We start from the raw sequence: 19,270 nt of genomic DNA, 5'->3' as shown, positions 1-19,270 counted from the left end.
TCTTGAAAAGATATCTGCATGCCTATGTTCTTGCAGCATTATTTATAATAACTGAGACATTGAAATGACCTGTGTCATTAGATGAAGACAATGTGATATATATAAATACATACACAATGGAATATTATTCAGGCATAAAAAAGAAGGAAATTCTGCCATTTGTGACAAGATAGATAGATACATCTTGAGAGTTATACTAAGTGAAAAAGAAAGCACATTCTGTATGATCTCACTTTTATGTGGAATCTTAAAAAAAAAAAAAAAATTTGATACAGAGAATAGATCAGTGTTTGCCAGGGGCAGGGAGTAGAGTTGGGTGGACAAAATGGTTGAAGATGGTCAAAAGGTACAAACTTCCAGTTATAAGTAAGTCCTAGGGATGTAATGTCCCAGATGGTGACCATATATGTATTACATATTTGAAAGTTGCTAAGAGAAAAATCATAAAAGTTCTTATCACGAGAAAATACATGTGTAACTGTGTGGTGATGGAAAGTAGAGCAGAGTTTAGGGACAGTGAGGTAATTGGAAGTAAGCAGAATTCCAGAAAGGAATCAATACAGTGTCTTCACTGAGTACTTGGCTGCATATAGGTAGAATGACACTCTACAGGATCAAGCAAGAAGTGACTTAGGTTACGAGGTTAGTTGCAAACAGCAATTCCCAGAGCTCACAGAGAGTGAAGAGTCCTCAGTAATCACCCAGGGTATTAAGTAGAGGGGGATCATGCCTTTTGTAGTGACCATAAAATATCCCTGGAGTAAGGGGCGCCTGGGTGGCTCAGCTGGTTAAGCGTCCAACTCAGTTTCAGCTCAGGTCATGATCTTGTGGTTTCATGAGTTCGAGCCCCGCATCAGGCTCTTAGCTGACAGTGCTGAGCCTGCTTGAGATTCTCTCTCCTCTCTCTCTGCCCCTACCCACTCATACTGTCTCTGTGTCTCTCAAAATAAATAAATAAAACTTAAAAAAATATATTAAAAAAAATATATCCCCTGGAGTGAAGGCCACTTTAGCTTAGACCCACCCTAGCAAAGATGCTTTAAATACAAGATTCAAAGGGATCAAACTGATCCACAAATAATTGCTAAAACAAAGCCTGACACTGCTAAGTAAACAAAACCCAGTTCCTTAATGGTGTAACAGTCATAATGTCCTGCACCTCTCTAATTAAAGAATTAGTAGACACCTCTCTAAATAAAGAATTAAGAAGCAGAAAAATGTGACCCATAACTAAAAGAAAGAGTAGTCTATAGGAAAAGACCCAGACATGGCAGTGATGAAAGCCAGCAGACAAGGATGTTAAGACAGCTAATTTTGTACAAGTATTAAAAACATGAAAAAAATTTAAAATATTTTTAAATAACCAAAGTGGGATAGAAATAAAAAATAACTATATATGCAGTGAAATATTGGATAAATTAACAGATTAGACACTGCAAAAGAAAAGTTCAGTGAAATTGAAGACCTAGCAATAAAATCTATCCAGAATACAGCATTTTCTTTTTGTCACATAGAAAAATGAACAAATAATGGCCAATTTTTTTCAGATTTGAGGAAAGCCCTAAATTGACAGAGTGAAGAAGTTTGATAAACTCCAAACAGGATAATGATGCACTCCATAATCTAACTGCCGAAAAACAGCAAAAGACATTCTTTAAATAGGGTAAAAAACACCTTATTACCACAGAAACAGATAACAAATTCCACCGACTTCTTAAAAACCATGTAGCTCAAAACAAAACCTTAAGTGTTGAGGACCACCTCACACCCATTACGATGCCTACTATCAAAACAAAACTAACAAAATACAAGTGTTGGTAAGGATGTAGAGAAATTGCAGCCCTTGTGTACAACTGACTATAAAATGGTACAGCTACTATGGAAAACATGGCAGTCCCTCAAAAATTTTCAACTAGAATTACTCTATGATCCAGCCTTCCTACTTCTGGGTATATACCAAAACTAAATGAAAGCAGAGACCGAAAGAAATATTTGTACACCAGTGTTCACAACAGCATTATTCGTAAGAGTCAAAAGGTTGAAGCAACACAAGTGCCTATTGATGAACGAATGGATAAACAAAATGTTACATACACATACAATGCAATATCATTCAGCCTTTAAAAAAGTCTCACACATGCTACAACATGGATGAAATTTGAGGATATTATGCTAAGTGAAAGATAAGCACCTATACCCTATGGTCCCACTTACATGAGGGACCTACAACAGTCAAACTTAGACAGAATGGTGGCTGCCAGGGGTTGGGGTTGGGAGGATTTAGTTGTTTAACGGGTACAGAGTTTTTTTTGCAAGACGAAAAAAGTTCTGGGAGATTGGTTGCAAAACAACATGAACCATAATGAATTGTACACTTTACAATGGCTGAGATGGTCAACTTAATGTTAGGTATATTTTGCCAACAGGTTGTGGGTTTTTTTAGCCTTTAAAAAAATAATGCTTAGGAGAAAACCTGCTATGTGTCTTCTCCCTGCCTTCCCCAGAGCTGTCTGTTCTAGTTGAGCCCCACCACATCTGAGAAGCTTTTCCTCATCTTTCCATTTCCCATGTCTCCGAATTCCTGTACCACCCTACTTAGTACTGAATTATCTTCTTGTCTTGACAAGCTGTAGGACCCCTGAGGAAAAGAACTATGTCTTCAGCTTGTCTTGGGGGCCCTGATAATACCTGTCATAGAGGAAGTGTATCAGTCAGTGTCTAATCAGTGAAACAGAAACCACATTAAGTATTTCAAACGGTGTGTGGGTGGCTCAGTCAGTTGAGCATCCAACTCTTGATTTCAGCTCAGGTCATGATCTCATGGTTTGGGAATTCAAGCCCTGTGTGGGGCTCTTCGGTGATAGCATGGAGCTTGCTTCGGCTCTTATGTCTTGCTCCCTCTCTCTGCCCCTCCCCCACTTGTTCTCTGTATCTCTCTCAAATAAAAATAAGCTTCAGAAAAAATTTAGGAGCACCTGAGTGGCTTAGTCGGTTAAGCATCCCACTATGGCTCAGGTCATGATCTTACCTTTTGTGAATCTGAGCCCCATGTAGGGCTCTCTACTGTCACCACGGAGCCTCTGTCTTCCTCTCTCTCTGACCGTCCCCCATTCATGCACATTCCCTCTCTCAAAAACAAGTTATTTTTTAAATTTTTTTTACAAAGTGTTTTTTTTTTAATTAAAAAAAAAATTTTTTTTAACATTTATTTATTTTTGAGACAGAGAGAGACAGAGCATGAATGGGGGGAGGGGGGCAGAGAGAGAGGGAGACACAGAATCAGAAGCAGGCTCCAGGCTCTGAGCCATCAGCCCAGAGCCCGACGCGGGGCTCGAACCCACGGACCGCGAGATCGTGACCTGAGCTGAAGTCGGATGCTCAACCGACTGAGCCACCCAGGCACCCCTTAGAAAGTGTTTCAAACACAAGAAATGTAATATAGGGAGTTTGTTACAAAGGTCTTCAAAGGGCTGGAGGAGCAAAGGAGGAATAAGTGTATCTAAAGAATACTAAGGAAACAGCTACTATTCCTATGGCTGGAAGAAGCAAAAAGGAAAATCCTAAGACCCACAGTCACTATCGCTGAGGCTGCTACTGTGGAACCAAGCAGCCAAGAGCCTACTCTCATCAGCCACAGCTGCCACTGTGCTGATGCACTCCAGCTTCTGCAGCTGGAGTACCGCAGCCAGTACCATTGCTTGTGACACCACTGGAAGATGGGTTCTTTCCCCCAGTATCCCAGTAGTGCCTCTCACAGGTCAGACTTCGAGAAATCCAGCTGCAGAGTCTAGGGAAATGTAGCTTGTGGATCTCCTGCCACAACAGTAAAGAGGAAAAAATATAGAAGAGTTAATATGGAGCTGGAGGAGGGGTACCCAGGTGGCTCAGTTGGTTAAGCTTCCAACTTTGGCTCAGGTCATGATCTCGTGGTTCGTGAGCCCGAACCCTGCATCAGGCTCTGTGCTGACAGCTCAGAGCCTGGAGCCTGCTTCAGATTCTGTATCTCCCTCTCTCTCTGCCCCTGCTTCTGTTCTCTCTCTCTCTCAAAGCATAAATATATAGAGAGCTGAAGGAACAGACAATATCCAGCACCCTCCTTTAACTACTCTGCCTGTACACCCATCCTCTTGCCTCTTCTGAGATTTATACACAACAAACTTTTCTTGTACAAAGTACACTTAATCTCTCCCCCCAAAGAAAGACAAAACATCCCACCAGTCACTATGAACATCTGGATGATGAGAATTTTAGTTGAGACAATCCCCCTGGAGGATATTTTATCATCTTGAGTCTCAACTATAAATCAGTCACCACCAAAACTTTTATATTTAACAGAAGAGAGAGGGAAAGTGATTAACAAGTGAAAATATGTAGGAAAGCAACAGCTGGCATTGTCCTCACTGTTATAAATCATATGGCCATCTCTCATCTTGTTTTCACAGCCCAGATCATTTTCTTGTTGCCCTCAGTCAGCATCTTAGCTGGCTGGGGTTTTTTACCTAGTGAGGAGATCCTACCCTTCATTCCTGAAGTATCTAAGTCCTTACTGATTCTTCCTTCGGTGAGTTACTGTAGCCTTCTATTAACTTTGAACAGCTGAACGTAGAAGCACTACGGAAGCACTCCAGAGAGTGCCCTCCATTGCTTAGCAACAGCCATATTTCCCTTGACAATTGAGACCAAGCACCCCAGTCAATACAGTAACCCCTTACTTTTCCCCTTGGTTCAGTGGCACAAGCACCCTAAATGCCCAAGTGCAAGTCACACTTTCAAGTTCATGGAGAGCACTATTGGTTTCCTAATGGACACATTCCTCCCTTGGGACTCAACCAGCAGATCCCAAAGTTTCAAGTACAGAAGCCAAAATTCTGTGAGTGGGGTTATTAGATGTATTATTGAGAAGAGTCATTCTTCCTATTCCCCAAGCCCTGCTTGATTCCTGGATCCTTTGATTCAGTGGACAACTCACTAGCAAAGAGCATTCCTAATGCCCAAATTGTAGTTTATAAATACCATTCACACTTTTAAAACAACAACAACAAAACCCACCTCCTTGGAGAATGGCTAATTAAAGGTAAGGGATGAGAAATATAGAGAACTCGGAAAGGCTTCTTGTTTCAGAAAATAAGGCAGTTATCAGAAATTCCTGGAGTCAAGTCAAAAAGACACAGAGCTTTGGGGATTTTAAAGCCTAACTTTAAAGGGCTCTCACTAGCTTTAGCAGGCTGCATAATGGCCACCAATGATATCAGGTCCTAATCTTTGAAAGATGTGTTTCCTTATACTGCAAAAATTTTGCAAATGTGACTAAGGATTTTGAAATGGAGAGAACACGGGATAGTCAGGGTGTGTCCTAAATGCAGTCATACATCTCTTTTATGAGAGGGATGCATAAGAAGATTTGAGACACAGAAGAGAAAGCCATATGACCACAGAGGTTGAGGTTGGAGTAATGTGGCTACAAGCCAAGGATGGCTGGCAGGTACCAGAAGGTAGAAGAGGCAAGGACCACCTTCACCCCTACAGCCTTCACAGGGATCACAGCCTTGCCAACACCTGGATTTTAACCCAGTGAAATTGATTTTGGGTTTCTGGCCTCCAGGACTGTGAAACAACAAAATTTCTGTTATTTACAGCCACCAAATTTGTGACAATTTGGTACAGGAGCCACAGGAAAATAATACACTAGCCAAAAATGGAGCATTTCAAGCATCAAAATAATTGAAGTGCATCACAGCATATAAAGTATGTTTTTAAACCACAGGTTCAAAATGATACCAACACCTTCCCTATGTATGTAAATTTGCTGCTAGCTAAACTGTTCAGTGTTCTAAAAGCTGATAATGGGAAATAACTGTACCTCACTGGAATAATAGAGTTATGAAAAATTTGTGCTTTATAAAAATGTGAAGGATTTGTAGAATTAAGAGGTTTCCATTTTACAATTCATTATGAAATAGTATCAACGATCATCAATGACTGCTAAAACGATTAGGTCGAAAGGTTATGGGGAATTTATAATCATGCTGACAACGTCCAAACCCCACAGTTCAGTCCCATCATTTTAAACACACACACACACACACACACACACACACACACACACACACAAAACGATGTTATGTACCTCCTGCTGGGATACAACAGGAAATACAAAATACCAACCATGACATTTTCTTGGCAAAATTTCAAAAGTGGATCAGGCTCCCCCAGATCCAAATACCAGTTTATAAGAAATATTGGGGAGAGAAATATGTTAAATGAAAGAACTGATAGGATCCTATAAGCAGAATCCACAATGTGAGGGAAAATGTAGAGGGAAAAGACCTACCTTGTTCAACAAATTGCCAAAAAGACCAAAAAGGAGGAAGGGGAAATTTATAATTAAAGATTTAAGAGAGTTCAAATGTTACCGTTTCTGTAAACCTTTAATAGACTCCTTGAAATAGAACAAACCCCTCACTTCAAAGCAATCCCAACACATCAAGAACTTGACACTCCACTATGCCCCTTTTCCCTATTCCAGGACTCCCCCCTCCCCTTCCACCTTACTCAGATTCAGTTCCATGGTCATCATTATGATCACTCTCTCGCACATAACATAAGCTCCTTTGCCCCCTCTCATACTTGCTTGGGTAGATCACACACCCGAGTAAATCCTACTCTGTATGCCTGTCCTCTAGCAGCTGAATGTGGATGAATAGCTGATTTCTTTTTAGACTCACCCTCCTTTATGTCACTGGAACCTTAGTGCTGCCTGGCAGTTTTTTTCCCCTTGGTCTGGCTTCTTTTCCAGTTTCCAATTTGAAACAATTATACCTTTTCCTCTTTCCAAACACCTCCAAAATCGCCTCCATCCTCATCTGATAAAGTCATCTTGCTTGATATTTCACTGAATTAAATAAAGGTAATAAGAAAACTTCCAAGACATCTAAATGACTAATAAACATATGAAAAGCTACGACACATGCAAATTAAAACTGTACAACCTGGTACCACTACCACTCACCAGAACAGTTAAACTGACAGTAGAAATACAGGCATTCCTCAGACATTTTGTGGCTCGGGCTCCAGACCACTGCAATGAAACAGCTATCACAAAAAAACAAGTCAAATTAATTTTTTGGTCGCCCAGTGCATATAAAAGTTAAAATTATGCTACACTGTGGTCTATGGTGTGTGCAATAGCATTATGCCTTAAAAAAAAATACAGAGCTTAATTTGAAAATACTTTATCATTAAGAATAAATGCTAACCATCATCTGGGCTTTCAGCAAGTTGTCAGGTTTGACTGGTGGAGGGTCTTGCCTCGATGTTGATGGCTGCTGCGTGACCAGGGTGGTGGTTGCTAGGATGTCTGTGGCAGTTTCTTAAAATAAGACAACAATGAAGTTGGCCACATCATTCACTCTTCCTTTCACAATTTCTCTGTAGCCTGTGATGCTGTTGGATAGCATTTTACCCAGAAAACTTCTTCCAAAAGGAGTCAATCCTCTGGCTGCTGCTTTGTCAACTAAATTTATGTATTCAACACTTTGTTGTCATTTCAACAATCTTCACAGCACCTTCACCAGTCGATTCCATCTCGAGAAACCACTCATCACCATAACAAATACAATAATAATGAAAAAGTTTGAAGCACCTCAAGAATTACCAAAACATGACAAGGACACAGTGAACAAATCCTACTGGAAAAATGGCACCCAAAGACTCCCTCAACATAGGATTGCCACAAACCTTCCAGGTGTGAAAAAGAGAAGCACAATTCAGTGAAACTCAATAAAACAAGGTATGCCCAAAGTCACAAGGAAGCAGATGAAACTCTCACACCTTGCTAGTGGAAGCTGAGTTGTAAAACTCATCATGTTGTAAAACTACATCACATTCTTAAGTCAAACACATGTATGCTCATGGCCGCTCGAGTTTCTCCCCTAGATGTGTACCCAACGTATATGTGCTTTCTATAAAACAGGTTCCAGAAGGTTCACAGGAGCATAACTCAGAGAAATGCTGGAAACAACCCAAATATTCATCAACAAGAGAATGGATAAACTATGGTATAGTTATATAATGGAGTATTACAAAGCAACACAGATAAAACTCATAATAGCGAGTTGAAGGAGTCATAAGCAAAAGAGAATATAATACTTACAAGAAAGGTAAAAATCAGGCAAAATCACGTATGGTGTTAGGACCATAGTTTTCTTTACAGTAGCTTCGGTGGTAACTGGAAAGGGATAGAGGGGCATTCTGGATTGCTGGTAATGTTCTGTTTCCTGACCTGGATCCTAGTAACACATACTTTCCTGTGTGTGTATTATACCTCAGGTGCAATGTTAATGAAAGAAGAGAGAAACCGAACTCCACAAGCTCCCACTGCTTCATGGAACTGTCCACGTGCATCTGAGCCCCTTCACTGGCCTTCACTCCTGTTACTGTGGGTGTTCCATCAAAGATAGGCTTTGCCTCCTGTGCCCTACAGAATTACCCCCTCTCTTCCTAAGAATGCCACTCTGGCAGGTCTCCCATCTCATTCCCACACCTTTTCTCTCGACTAGATTTTTCCCATCAACCTACAGACATACTATCACTTTTCTACTGTCTAAGACAACCTTCTCAACCTTCGGTTGCTGTAGTTTTTTCCCCTTCTCTTGGGCTAGAGCAAAACTCAAATGATTATATGCGCTGAATGCCGATTTGTTCTAATACCCTCTTTGAACCACTCCAGTCATGTTCTCACCTCCACTCTCCACAAACACAGATCTTCTCATCCAGGTCACCTCCACATTGTTCAGCCCGGTAGCCACTTCTTCACCGCCGTCTTCCGTGATTTTCCGCCGTTTTTAGGCTTAATCATCAACTCCCTCTTTCCCAGATCACTTTCTCCTTCAGGCTTCCAGAATACTGAGCACCCACGTTGCCCTCTACCACACTACTAGCTGCTCCTTTCCAACTTTCTTATATGGTTCCTCTTTACATCTCTGGCCTCTCATTTTGGAGATCCCCAGAGTTCATCCAGGGGCTTAGTGTCCATCCATGTTTTCTCCTCTGGGGCTCATATGCAGCATCGTGCACACACTGCGTAAGTGGAGGAACACCAACGAAATGTCTCCAGCCCAGACCTCTCTCCTGAACTCAGGCTCCTGACACATCTGTCTCCCAGCGTTTCTACCTAAATGTCTAACAGGCATCTCCAATTTTCTATGTGCAACATCAAACTCCGGATCTGCCCCTAAAAACCCACTCTTTCACAGGTTTCCCGTCTTGGTTAACGGAAACTCTATCCTTCTGACTCCTCACCAGGACAAAACCCTCGGAGACATTCTTGACTCCACCATTTCTCTCCTAAACAAACTCAGTCTGTCAGCAGGTCCTCAAACAGAACCGCCAAAGCATTTCTAGAATCGGACCACTCTCACCATTTCTACTTCTGTAACCCTGGCCTAAGCCACTATTGCTAGTGCCAGGATTATTGCCAGAACCTCCTAACTGGCCTTCCTGCTTCCCCTCCCTCCCAACCAGTCTGGTCTTGGTGCACCATTGAAACACTGGCCAGATCAAGTCAGTCCTCTGCTCGAAACCTTCCATGTCCTACCTATTTCACGCAAAGACAATTTCCGTGTGACGGGTTACAAGGGCATTCACAGCATACCCCTTCTCCCTTGTACTGTTACCTCTTCTTTGTCCCCACCTTTCCTCTGCTCCATTGACACTAGCCTCCTTGCTGCTCCTCAAACATGGAAGATGAGCTTCTGCTTCAAGGCCTTGCAACTCTTTCCTCTTGGCCTAGAATGCTCTTCCCCCATTTATCCTCATGGATCATCCCTTCATCTTCTTCAGATCTGGACTCAAATGTCACTTTTTCATTAAGGGCCTCCCTGACCACAGTATTTACCAGTGTTAAGCCCTCTCCCTCTCCACCCCACTCTCCTACAGTCTCTATCACTTCCTTTAATTTCTCTCTAGCACCATCTCCTTCTGATACACATATGTATTACTTATCTGTCTGCTGTCGGTTTCCTGCTAGTATGTAACAACAGGAGCATGAGGATTTCTGTCTTGTTGACTGCTATATCCCCGGTGTCAAGAACAATGCCTAGTAAATAGTAAGAGTTTAGTTACTATTTGCGGAACGAACATAGGAGTTATGTCAGTCCCTGTCACACACTCAAGCCTCAAAGAGATGGGAACCACATCTTAACTATCTTTGTAATAAATGACTGACTAAATGGAAGAAAGAAGAACGGATCTTCAGTTTAATGAAGGTACTTACTGAAGGCAATGCATTCAATTGTCCTTTTCATTTTTAATGCAAATACTTGCTCTCCCCTGAACAAATCAGGTCAGCTATTCCCAAACAATGTTACCAACTGCCTTTTCTTCCTTTCTTAAATTTTCCCTCAATCAAGAGCAAAGATTACAATAGGCAGAGCGTGCAATAAAAATATAGTGATTAAACAATGCTTACCAAATCAAAAAGAGGAAATATTCAAACCTTGAGAGGTAATACAAACATTGTTGCACAACTCACTTATGATTTTTCTTGTCCCAAGAAAGGTTAAAGAAACAGATAGGACTCAGAAGGAAGGAAAAAACCAACAGATATGTTGGTTTAATCATATGATTTCTAAAATACACTCAATAAATGAGGGCAAATTTTGACCCTTCTGATGTGAAGACCGCATGTTATTAAATAAAGAGCACTTCCTATTCACCTGAATATATTTCTAGAGAAAATTTCAGGGCTTGGAAAAGTCCAACAACTTATTTCCCCCAAAATGACAAGTTCACACTTTTATCTTTTTAATTTATATTAAACTTTTTCAATTTATTTCACATGAAAACTTACAGAGGAAGTTGACTGTGAGGCCAAAGACCTGAATTCTTTTCTCAGAACCCATGCACACATGGGAGATTTTCTGCCCACTTCCCACAGCAGCAGGTCCCCCCTTCAAGCCCCCTCAGAGGAGGAACAAGGACAGTCCCAAAGGGTAGCAGGTGGAGAGGTCCATGGTCACCACTGCTGGGAACAGACGTCACAGGGCTCATCTGCCAAGTACATAACTATTCATCAGTCACCTCTGTGGTGGGGCTGAGAGCAAGGCTGAGGAGGACTCAGTATCACAGTACAGGTAAGGAGGGGTGGCAATGCCCATCACCAGAGGAGTAGGCCCTTACAAGAAATAACAACTTACCAATAGAAAATTCACTGTGTTAGACACAATGATAACTATGTCAGAGTACATGGGTTGCAGGGAAGGTTGACTGTGAGAGAAAACTTGATTAAACGAATCATAACCAAGAAGAAACACAGTAGTGACATCACGCATTAATCGGATCATTCACATTACACCAGTTGGTGTCTAAATCCCTTTTCCAGAGCATATTGTACACAGAAGACCATAAGACATGCCTATCTTTTTATATAATATCCCTTTCCCATCACAGAAGATTATGACTAATAGCCAGTTGCCTTCCAATTGCCTGTCACCTCTCTCTGGAGCTTCAGAAAGGAATCTTTCATTGGGTAACATTTACTGCAGGTGTGGGAGAATACACAATTGTTTTCCTGTAAAGAAATGTATAAACCACAGAGCCACAAATAGTGACCCTTCCATTCACATACCTAAATAAGAGTTTTGACTAAAGAGGCCTAAACTTGGAATACCCAGACTTCCTGATTTAGCTAGACAGTCCTAGTTCATTCTGGTTTCCCAACACAATTTTTTTTTTTTTTTTTAAGTAGGCTTCACTTGCAGCGTGGAGCTTAACACAGGGCTTGAACTCGCCACCCTGAGATCAAGACCTGAGCTGAGATCAAGAGTCAGATGCTTAACTGACTGAGCCAAGCAGGTGCCCCTCTCAACCCCTCCCCCACTAAAATGTGTTCCAGTTTGGCCAAGAAATTATATGAGGGCCTTACCTAAAACGCTGTCTTTGCTATGGAACATTAAGCTTTGGCTGTGAAGCTGGCAAAATTAGTGCTGTAATTGTCCCGTAAGTATATGAGTGACCACACTGGTCAGATCGCCCTTTTTCCCTTACAGAGAAGTCATGAATCTGGCAATGTAAACAAAATGAGGAGGGCTTTGAATAATCAAAGAATCCACTCTGTTCCTGTACATTCTTTTGAATCTGCTATTTACACACTCGGCCATGATCAACTTTGGAATAATGGAGATTCTCTTGCCAGCCACCAGGGATTTTAAATGTCACAAATAGTTATGAGAAAAAGTCTCACACTTGTATCTTTTTTTTTCTGGCTTATTAGATGAAAGTAGAGGTAGGGCTTTGAATAAAGAGCTATTTATTTTTAAGTTAATAGTACAAAAGGCCCTCTTTTCATTAAAGTCCCACCCCGCCCCCACTACCAAGCCTAGAATTTATTAGAACCAGCATAGAGTAGAAAAGCAGACAGCAAGCACTCAACTGAAATCCAGGGTCCCCTGCCACACTTCCCTCCCTTACTCTCCCAAATAACGGCTTCTTATTTTGACTCTGTGACAAAGTCAGTGGGAGAGCTCTTAGGAGTGGGGTGGGTGAATGCTCACCAGGAGTGTTCACCCAGGACAGCAAGTTGCAAGGCAGATCTACTTACCCACACTCCGATAGCAGCCCCCTAACTTGGGGATGCCACAGATTGCAGAGCCCTGGTCTCCCACCCCACATTGTCCCAGCCCATCTGAAGTATGTATCCACATGTTCTTGCCCCACAGGTAGCAATCCTCTTATAGTTTATCTCAGAGTTCAGTCCCATAGATGGCCTTATGACGTAAGTACTCTTCTAAACACTGAAGAACATTGTCATCCACCTTTGGGTCGAACTTGTTGGCCAAGAGGTGATGGTTTTGAAGAATCCAATGCAGGTCTCCAGTCCCGTAAATACAGATAGACCGCTGGTGGATTCCAGAGCAAGGTGCATAAGGTGCCCCCATACTGATGTTTCCCTCATGGCCCTGCCACTTGACCAGCCTGGCAATGGCTGCCATATCTGAGACGTGAAACTTGGAGTGGTAGGGAATAGAGCCAGGCATCCATGGTGCACGCTGAAGCGTGGCCCATAGATGCTCATCGGGGCTATAGGTGTCTTTTACCCATTCAATCAGTTGTCGGGACTTGGGGTTCTCTAAGACATGTCGGACAAAGTCTCGGGAAGCTACAATATAGGCATTCCCTGTGAACATAGGTATGTTATCAGGGGGAGGATCCTTCATCTTGTTGGTTACGTACAATGTGTCTTTTGTCTCATAGTGATATTTCCAGCGAGTCTTTTTGTACTCAGTAGGTATTTCTGACTCCATACTGTTCTTCCCATTCAACATCTTGAGGGCCAGGACCATCTCGGCATTGGTCTTTATAGGAAAGTCTGTCCCACATGTATTTAGTAAGTATTTCCATGGCACTGGGCTCTGGAGCAAGTCTTCCATACAGTTCAGGTCAGCCTGCACCCTGGACCAGGAGGCATAAACTACCCGAACCAACTTACTGGCCATGAAGACATTTGGGAAGCATGAAATAATTGCCTTGACTGCCTCTTTGAAAGTTTCTGGGGATTTCTCATCCACGTGGATGCAGTATATGTTCTGAGGGGCATACACAGCTCGGAGCAATCTTTCAAAGTTTTCTATTTTCTCATGGACCACCATTGAGTAGGCAATAGGGAAGTCTGACTCTTCTTGGCTCAGAGGGAACCGTATGAACTTCCTTTCAGCCTTAAAGTGCTCACAGTCTCTGGTCATGTTAAGGTAGTCAGTGTCTGTGAAAGGCTTCCGCTTGTTCTTGATCTCCAGGTTGTCCAGCACAGCCTCGATCACTGCCTGCTGGTCCCCTTGGATGATCCGAGAACAGTTGATGGATCTCTTTGCTGGCAGTTTCAGGGACTTGTACAAGATGTCTCTACAGTGCCGGCTCTGAAAATCTCTGGACTTCAGATCCAGGGAATCAAAGTCACATTTCAATCTGAGACAAAGCCTCAGAGCAACAATGGCCAGCAGCATATAGCAGCCCAGGGCCCACAGGTAACGCTGCTGCCACTGTATCTTCTTCCACCAAATCATCCTCACGGAATGAGAAACCAGTAGAGTTTGGGCACAAGGACGGAGGAGGAGGATGGAATCCTTGGACAGAACAAAACGCCTTCAATTACACACTAACCCTGAATGTATTCACAGGAACATCAAAAGTGCAACTCCAAAGTGATGGCAAAAATACATTCCTTTACTAGACAAATAACCTCAGTAAAGACCGGCCTAGGAATCTCTTACACCTGGCCTGTTGGCGGGGGTCTAGAGCCTGACTGGACTAACTGGCCATGTGTGCTGGGATCAGCCTGGCTCCACCCCCCCTCCAAGAGAAAAAGAAAGGGAAGCAGAACTGAGCACCTGTTGACGTTGAGGTTTAATTAGTAAGAGGAAATCTGCACCCACCCTTCATTCCTCAGTCTTCCCCCACCCTTGACCACCCTGTTCCTAAATGGGGCTCTTATCTGGGGCCTAGAATTTCTAATCAGTGTAGAGAGACAATCCCTGAAATTCAGACTCTCAGTGTCTGTTCTAGAAATCCAAAGATTTCAATCCTTTTAAAAGTACACTTCTTGGTCTTGTTTGGCAATTTACATATTAGGATACTTTTACTACATACAATTCATTGGTTAGATTTGGTATCTAGCCACCCCCTTTTTAAAAAATGTTCTTAAACAAGTACAAAAAAAATTGGATATGATCCAACAAATGCATTGTAATCATTCATGTAGATAATTCAGTCTATCCAAATTTAAAATACATATACACACAGAGGCACACAAAGCTACGCATATACAATATTTAACGAGTGCTTTCTGTGGGCCACAAATATTTTTTTTTACATTGCCCCAGGTCATCTTCACAACATACCTGAGCTGTAGTAGTATTAGGCCTCTTTTTTAAATAGGAAGATAAAAGCTAAATAACTTGCCAAATGTCACATATGCTTTAAGAAGCAAATATGGGACTCTTCCCCACTCGCCTTTCCCCCAGTTTTTTTGTTTGTTCATTTTGTTTTGTTATTGTCCACAAGCCTTAATGCTTCTTCCTCCAAACCACAACCATCTTTTAAATAATACAGTACAGGGTACTGAGTACCATCGAAGAAAACCAGATGATCTAGGGGGGAAAAACTCTAAAAGGAGAGAAACAAAATGTGACAAACCCTCTCAACAATGACTGTTTTCCCTTGTTGTGTCCTCTTTGTAAGCATAAGATTGTGTCCTGCCTGGTCATAACTTTCATGGGAATCTAAGAGGAAGAAAAAATGAAACATGAAGAAAATTCTCACCTTTTTAATACCTTTGTCCTTGCTTAGGAAAGATCACTTGTCAAGATGTGTTTGTTTCCAAGGAAGATTGGTTGGAATCCATGGAAGGAAATGTGAACACCATATCCCCTTCTTTTAATGCCTCCACAAAATATTTTCTGATGTTCACAGGATGTCCAGGAACAGTCTCAGGCTCCTCCTCGGTCTCTGCAAAGTAGAGAGCAGCAGGTGGCTCTATCAGTCACCTTCCAGCTTCCTGCTCTCAGATGGGAGAGCTAGCTCACATATATCATTCAGGAGCATATTCTCAAACACTAGGCATTCAAGGAGGTGAACAAGGCAGGAAAAAAAAAATGCTGGCAATATCTGAGAAGGCAAGCAGGTATTTCAACCAGAATAGTCCAGTTTGTAACCATGCTCTCCTGCCACAAAACCATTCATAGAAACCTGTCAACGCTGGCACAAGAACTTGAAAGCTCCCCACCCACCCCCACCCCCTTTAGCAAGGAACCATAGAAACACCGGTAGGCCCCTGCCTTATTTTGGCCTGGAATCCAAATATCACTTCTCTTTCGTTCCGTGAACATTACAAGACTAAAACAATAAAATACTTTTTTTTTCTTTAAAAAGAGTTCTATAAAAAAAAAAAAAGTTTGTTCTTCAAATAGAAACTGCTCAAAAAAAAAAAAAAATCCTTCTGCCTGTCATCCCATTATAAATAATCTGTGAGTTGTAGAGACACCCACAGGGTTTCAGACTGTAGACCTCACTCACTCATGTCTGAGTCTAGCGTCTTGGCAGTCTAAGGAATGGAAACGCTATGGGTGGTTGGACTTCATTGAGAGCCCCCCTGGCTGGTTTGGGTAATATAGCATGCAAACCACCTTCTTCGAAGCTGCTGGCATTGCCACGGTTTCTCTCCTGTACCCAACGTCCCCTTCCCTCCCCACACCCCCCACCCTACAAAAGCAGCATGCCTGGCCAAATACTTGAAAGAGCCAATTTAATATAAAGAACTTAACTAGATATAAAGTTAAGTAGAGAACTGTAGGGGACAGAGAGGGGTGTCAGGCCACCCTAAATTAGGAAGTGGCAATTGCTGAAAGTAGCTACTACTCCTAGGCTGGAGGAATGAAGATCTGGGAATTTTTTCATTTAAAATTTGGGAAGAAGAGTGCCAACAAGCTAAAACTCAGACCTCGGAGATGGGAAGAGCACCACCCGCTCAGTAGGCGCTGGGGTCTCTGACCTCAGAAGAGGCCCCCAGGCTGAGATCTCAACCTCTCCTGAGGCGGCTGAGGTATTTGTCCACCATTACCGTAACTGCATTCAGTGCAGTTACATAAAGAGACTGCCCCCGCCCAGTAGTTAACAGGCGTTGACATGGTGATGCTCACAGAAGCAGGAAGTAGACCGGAAGCAAGCAGGAAATCCCGCCTCCGGCCTCATTGGCTCCCTCTGGCGCCCCCTGTCGGCTGAGCTTAATAGGGAGCAGAAGAGGCAAAGCAGAAATCCTAGCCAATGCCAAAAATGGGCTTCATCTGAAAACAACAACATCATAAGCAAGATCTGTCAGAGTTGCCTTCTTCCTCCAAGAAGTGTTTACAGAGCCCCCAGTACAGCCTAGGGAACTTAGGTCTTTTCTTTTGGGGGGACATCTTCTGCCTGTTTCTGACTATAGATGGAGACAGGCCAATAGCAAAAGAGCCGTAGAGGGTCATCTGTGCTCCCATTTTTATGGCCCCACTCCACTGGCTCTGTCTTCTGTCACCTTCCATCATTCAGAGTCTGTGTGGCTCTGTTTTGAGCTGTAACATTTCTGAGGCAAACATGATTAAATGATAAACTCTTGTTCTGGTATCTACAAACATCTCTACAAACATCTCTATTTCTTTTTGTTGTTGTTATTTTTTTTTTTTTTTTGAGACAGGGAGGGAGGGAGGGAGAGAGAATGAGAATGAATCCCAAGCGGCTCCACGCTGTCAGTGCAGAGTCCCCTGCAGGCCTCAAACTCATGAACTTTGAGATCATGACCTGAGCTGAAATCAAGAGTCAGACGCTCAGCTGACCAAGCCACCCAGGTGCCCCACCCTCCTATTTCTTTATTCAGGACTTATCTTGGATGGCCTGCTCAAAGTCCTGCCTTCTTTCCCATAAAAGTTATACCACAGATATAGATTTCTTTCAACAAAAGAAAATATTCTGAATATTTGATTTTTAAGGTAATCAAAATAGGGATCCACTCTCATTTGCTAAGTATATGCTAGTATGACATCGACAAACTGGAGATACAGTTTGTTGAGATAATTTACACATTAGTAATACGAAATATGTGGTAGCCGCAGATACACCTGGGTTTTGCCAAGTCAGAGCTAGGTCTGAACCCTGGCTCCGCCACTTTCTAGCTGTGCAGTCATGGGCAAATTCTGTAATTCCTCTACGCTTTAGCGAGTTTATTTAGTTTTTTTTAATTTAATGTTTTATTTTTGAGAGAAAGAGTGTGAGTGAGGGAGGGGCAGAGAGAGAGGGAGACACAGAATCTGAAGCAGGCTCCAGGCTCTGAGCTGTCAGCACAGAGCCCGACATGGGGCTCAAACTCACAAGAGTGTGAGACCATGATCTGAGCCGGAGTTGGACACTCAACCAACTGAGCCCCCCAGGCGCCCCTTTAGTGACTTCCTTTGTATAAGGGGGACTAACACCAATACCTATTTTATAGAATGGTGGTGAGGATTAAACAAGGTAACACGTATTTAAAACTTGACTTAGAAGCTGACATATGCAGCCCCTTGATGAAGGTTATGCAGGCTCCGGGTCCAGCCCACAAAGGCCTGTTTTACACAAGAAATAGCTCAAGAAGGGTACAAATAGCATTCTTGAACTCTGGAGTGTTGATGTAGTAATGTGGCCAGATGGGTAGTCCAGGGGAAAGACCTGAAACTGTCCCTTTGTGCCCTGGAAGAGGCTCAGTTGGACATGGTCAGTATTGGCACCACAGAGATGAGGAATGACCTATAGCTGATACTGGGAAAGTGCAGATGAGGGACAGGATGGCTGGAGGTACGGGACAATCGTAAGCCAGGCAACCTGCAGAGATCTCTCAGGCACTCGGGATGGTGGCGGGTTCCATACTTTAAATCCGTGCGGGTCATGAAGAGAAGGTAGAGCACGGGGGAGGGGAAGGGCCCGGGCCCCCCGTGCCTGGGAACCAGGCAGTTCACAAGGCAGGAACCCGGACCTGGAGGACAAGGCCCTTCATTAAGGTTTCTTTTACCCCTTCTGAGACGTAAAGGCAGAGCCAGATGGGCCTGGACGCAAATGTATCCTAGAGTTCAGGAGTACAGCCAGGTATTTAACCCTGAAAATGATGAAGCCACTCCCTCAGCTATCAAAAATTAAAAGCAACATGAAACCAGACACTAAGTATAAAAGCGTCCAACACAGGTCTGAGTTCCCACAATAACCATACCTATTTTACTGTTCCTGAAGCAGCAAACTCTTCCCGCCCTCAACCCTTTACTCCTCTCCTCCTAACTTTAGCTTCCCCACTGGGCAAATAGCTTGGCTTGCATCCCCTGAGTTTTAGATTATAAATCTTTATATGTTTGTGGGAAGGTCTAGAAGTTCTACCAATAGGGAACAGAGAAACTAAGCTAGGCTCATCAGAGTGAATCTGGAAGAATCCAGTGGAGTTTATTATTAACTTCAGGGGACGTTCTGGGGACCCTCCAGCCCCGAAAATAAAGTCAGAGGAGGCCCCAAGCATCAGGAATCCAACCATTTTAAGCTGGATTAACAAATTGGCAAATGCACCCTTTTACTTATTTTATATAGTGATGTTTACCTCTGGGAAGTATCTGCTTTGTCTTCATTAGGCTGGTAGCTCCAGGAAGTCATGTGCTTTCTCTCTCAGCACCCAGCATGGTAGATGTTAGAATTCTAAGGCTGCTCAGAAGAGAAATGCTATCCGCAGAGAGAC

The 19,270-nt window shown here is 42.8% G+C and overlaps 2 protein-coding genes across 3 annotated transcripts in view; one reads left to right on the top strand and one right to left on the bottom strand.

Moving 5' to 3' along the window:
- Window positions 1–10,286, top strand: part of GTF2A2 (general transcription factor IIA subunit 2) — a 38,877-nt gene extending 28,591 nt beyond the window's left edge. The window contains exons 5-6 of the transcript XR_015252679.1: window positions 7,435–7,789; window positions 8,329–10,286. The gene's annotated coding sequence lies outside the window, so the exon portion shown is untranslated. The remainder of the gene's footprint in view (window positions 1–7,434; window positions 7,790–8,328) is intronic.
- A 1,341-nt stretch (window positions 10,287–11,627) lies between these two features.
- Window positions 11,628–19,270, bottom strand: GCNT3 (glucosaminyl (N-acetyl) transferase 3, mucin type). 2 transcript variants are annotated; one of them, XM_086710820.1, is made up of 3 exons: window positions 19,136–19,270; window positions 15,313–15,498; window positions 11,628–14,117 (listed from the first exon to the last, which is right to left on the bottom strand). In XM_086710820.1, the coding sequence occupies exon 3, from the start codon at window positions 14,055–14,057 to the stop codon at window positions 12,741–12,743; it is 1,317 nt and encodes a 438-aa protein (XP_086566946.1). In that variant the 5' UTR covers window positions 14,058–14,117; window positions 15,313–15,498; window positions 19,136–19,270; the 3' UTR covers window positions 11,628–12,740. The 2 variants fall into 2 exon arrangements, with proteins under 2 accessions (XP_086566946.1, XP_025775602.1); XM_025919817.2 differs by lacking the exon at window positions 19,136–19,270 and adding an exon at window positions 16,490–16,678.

The sequence above is a fragment of the Puma concolor genome, chromosome B3 (genome assembly GCF_028749965.1).
Source record: "Puma concolor isolate L17-30 chromosome B3, mPumCon1.1.hap2, whole genome shotgun sequence".
Lineage (NCBI taxonomy): Eukaryota > Metazoa > Chordata > Mammalia > Carnivora > Felidae > Puma > Puma concolor.
Note: the sequence above shows the minus strand (reverse complement) of the source record. Positions and strands in the feature narration are given on the sequence as shown.

Excerpts from the sequence above, each read along its gene's own strand:
- GCNT3 (XM_086710820.1), bottom strand. The coding sequence starts at position 14,057 with ATGATTTGGTGGAAGAAGATACAGTGGCAGCAGCGTTACCTGTGGGCC.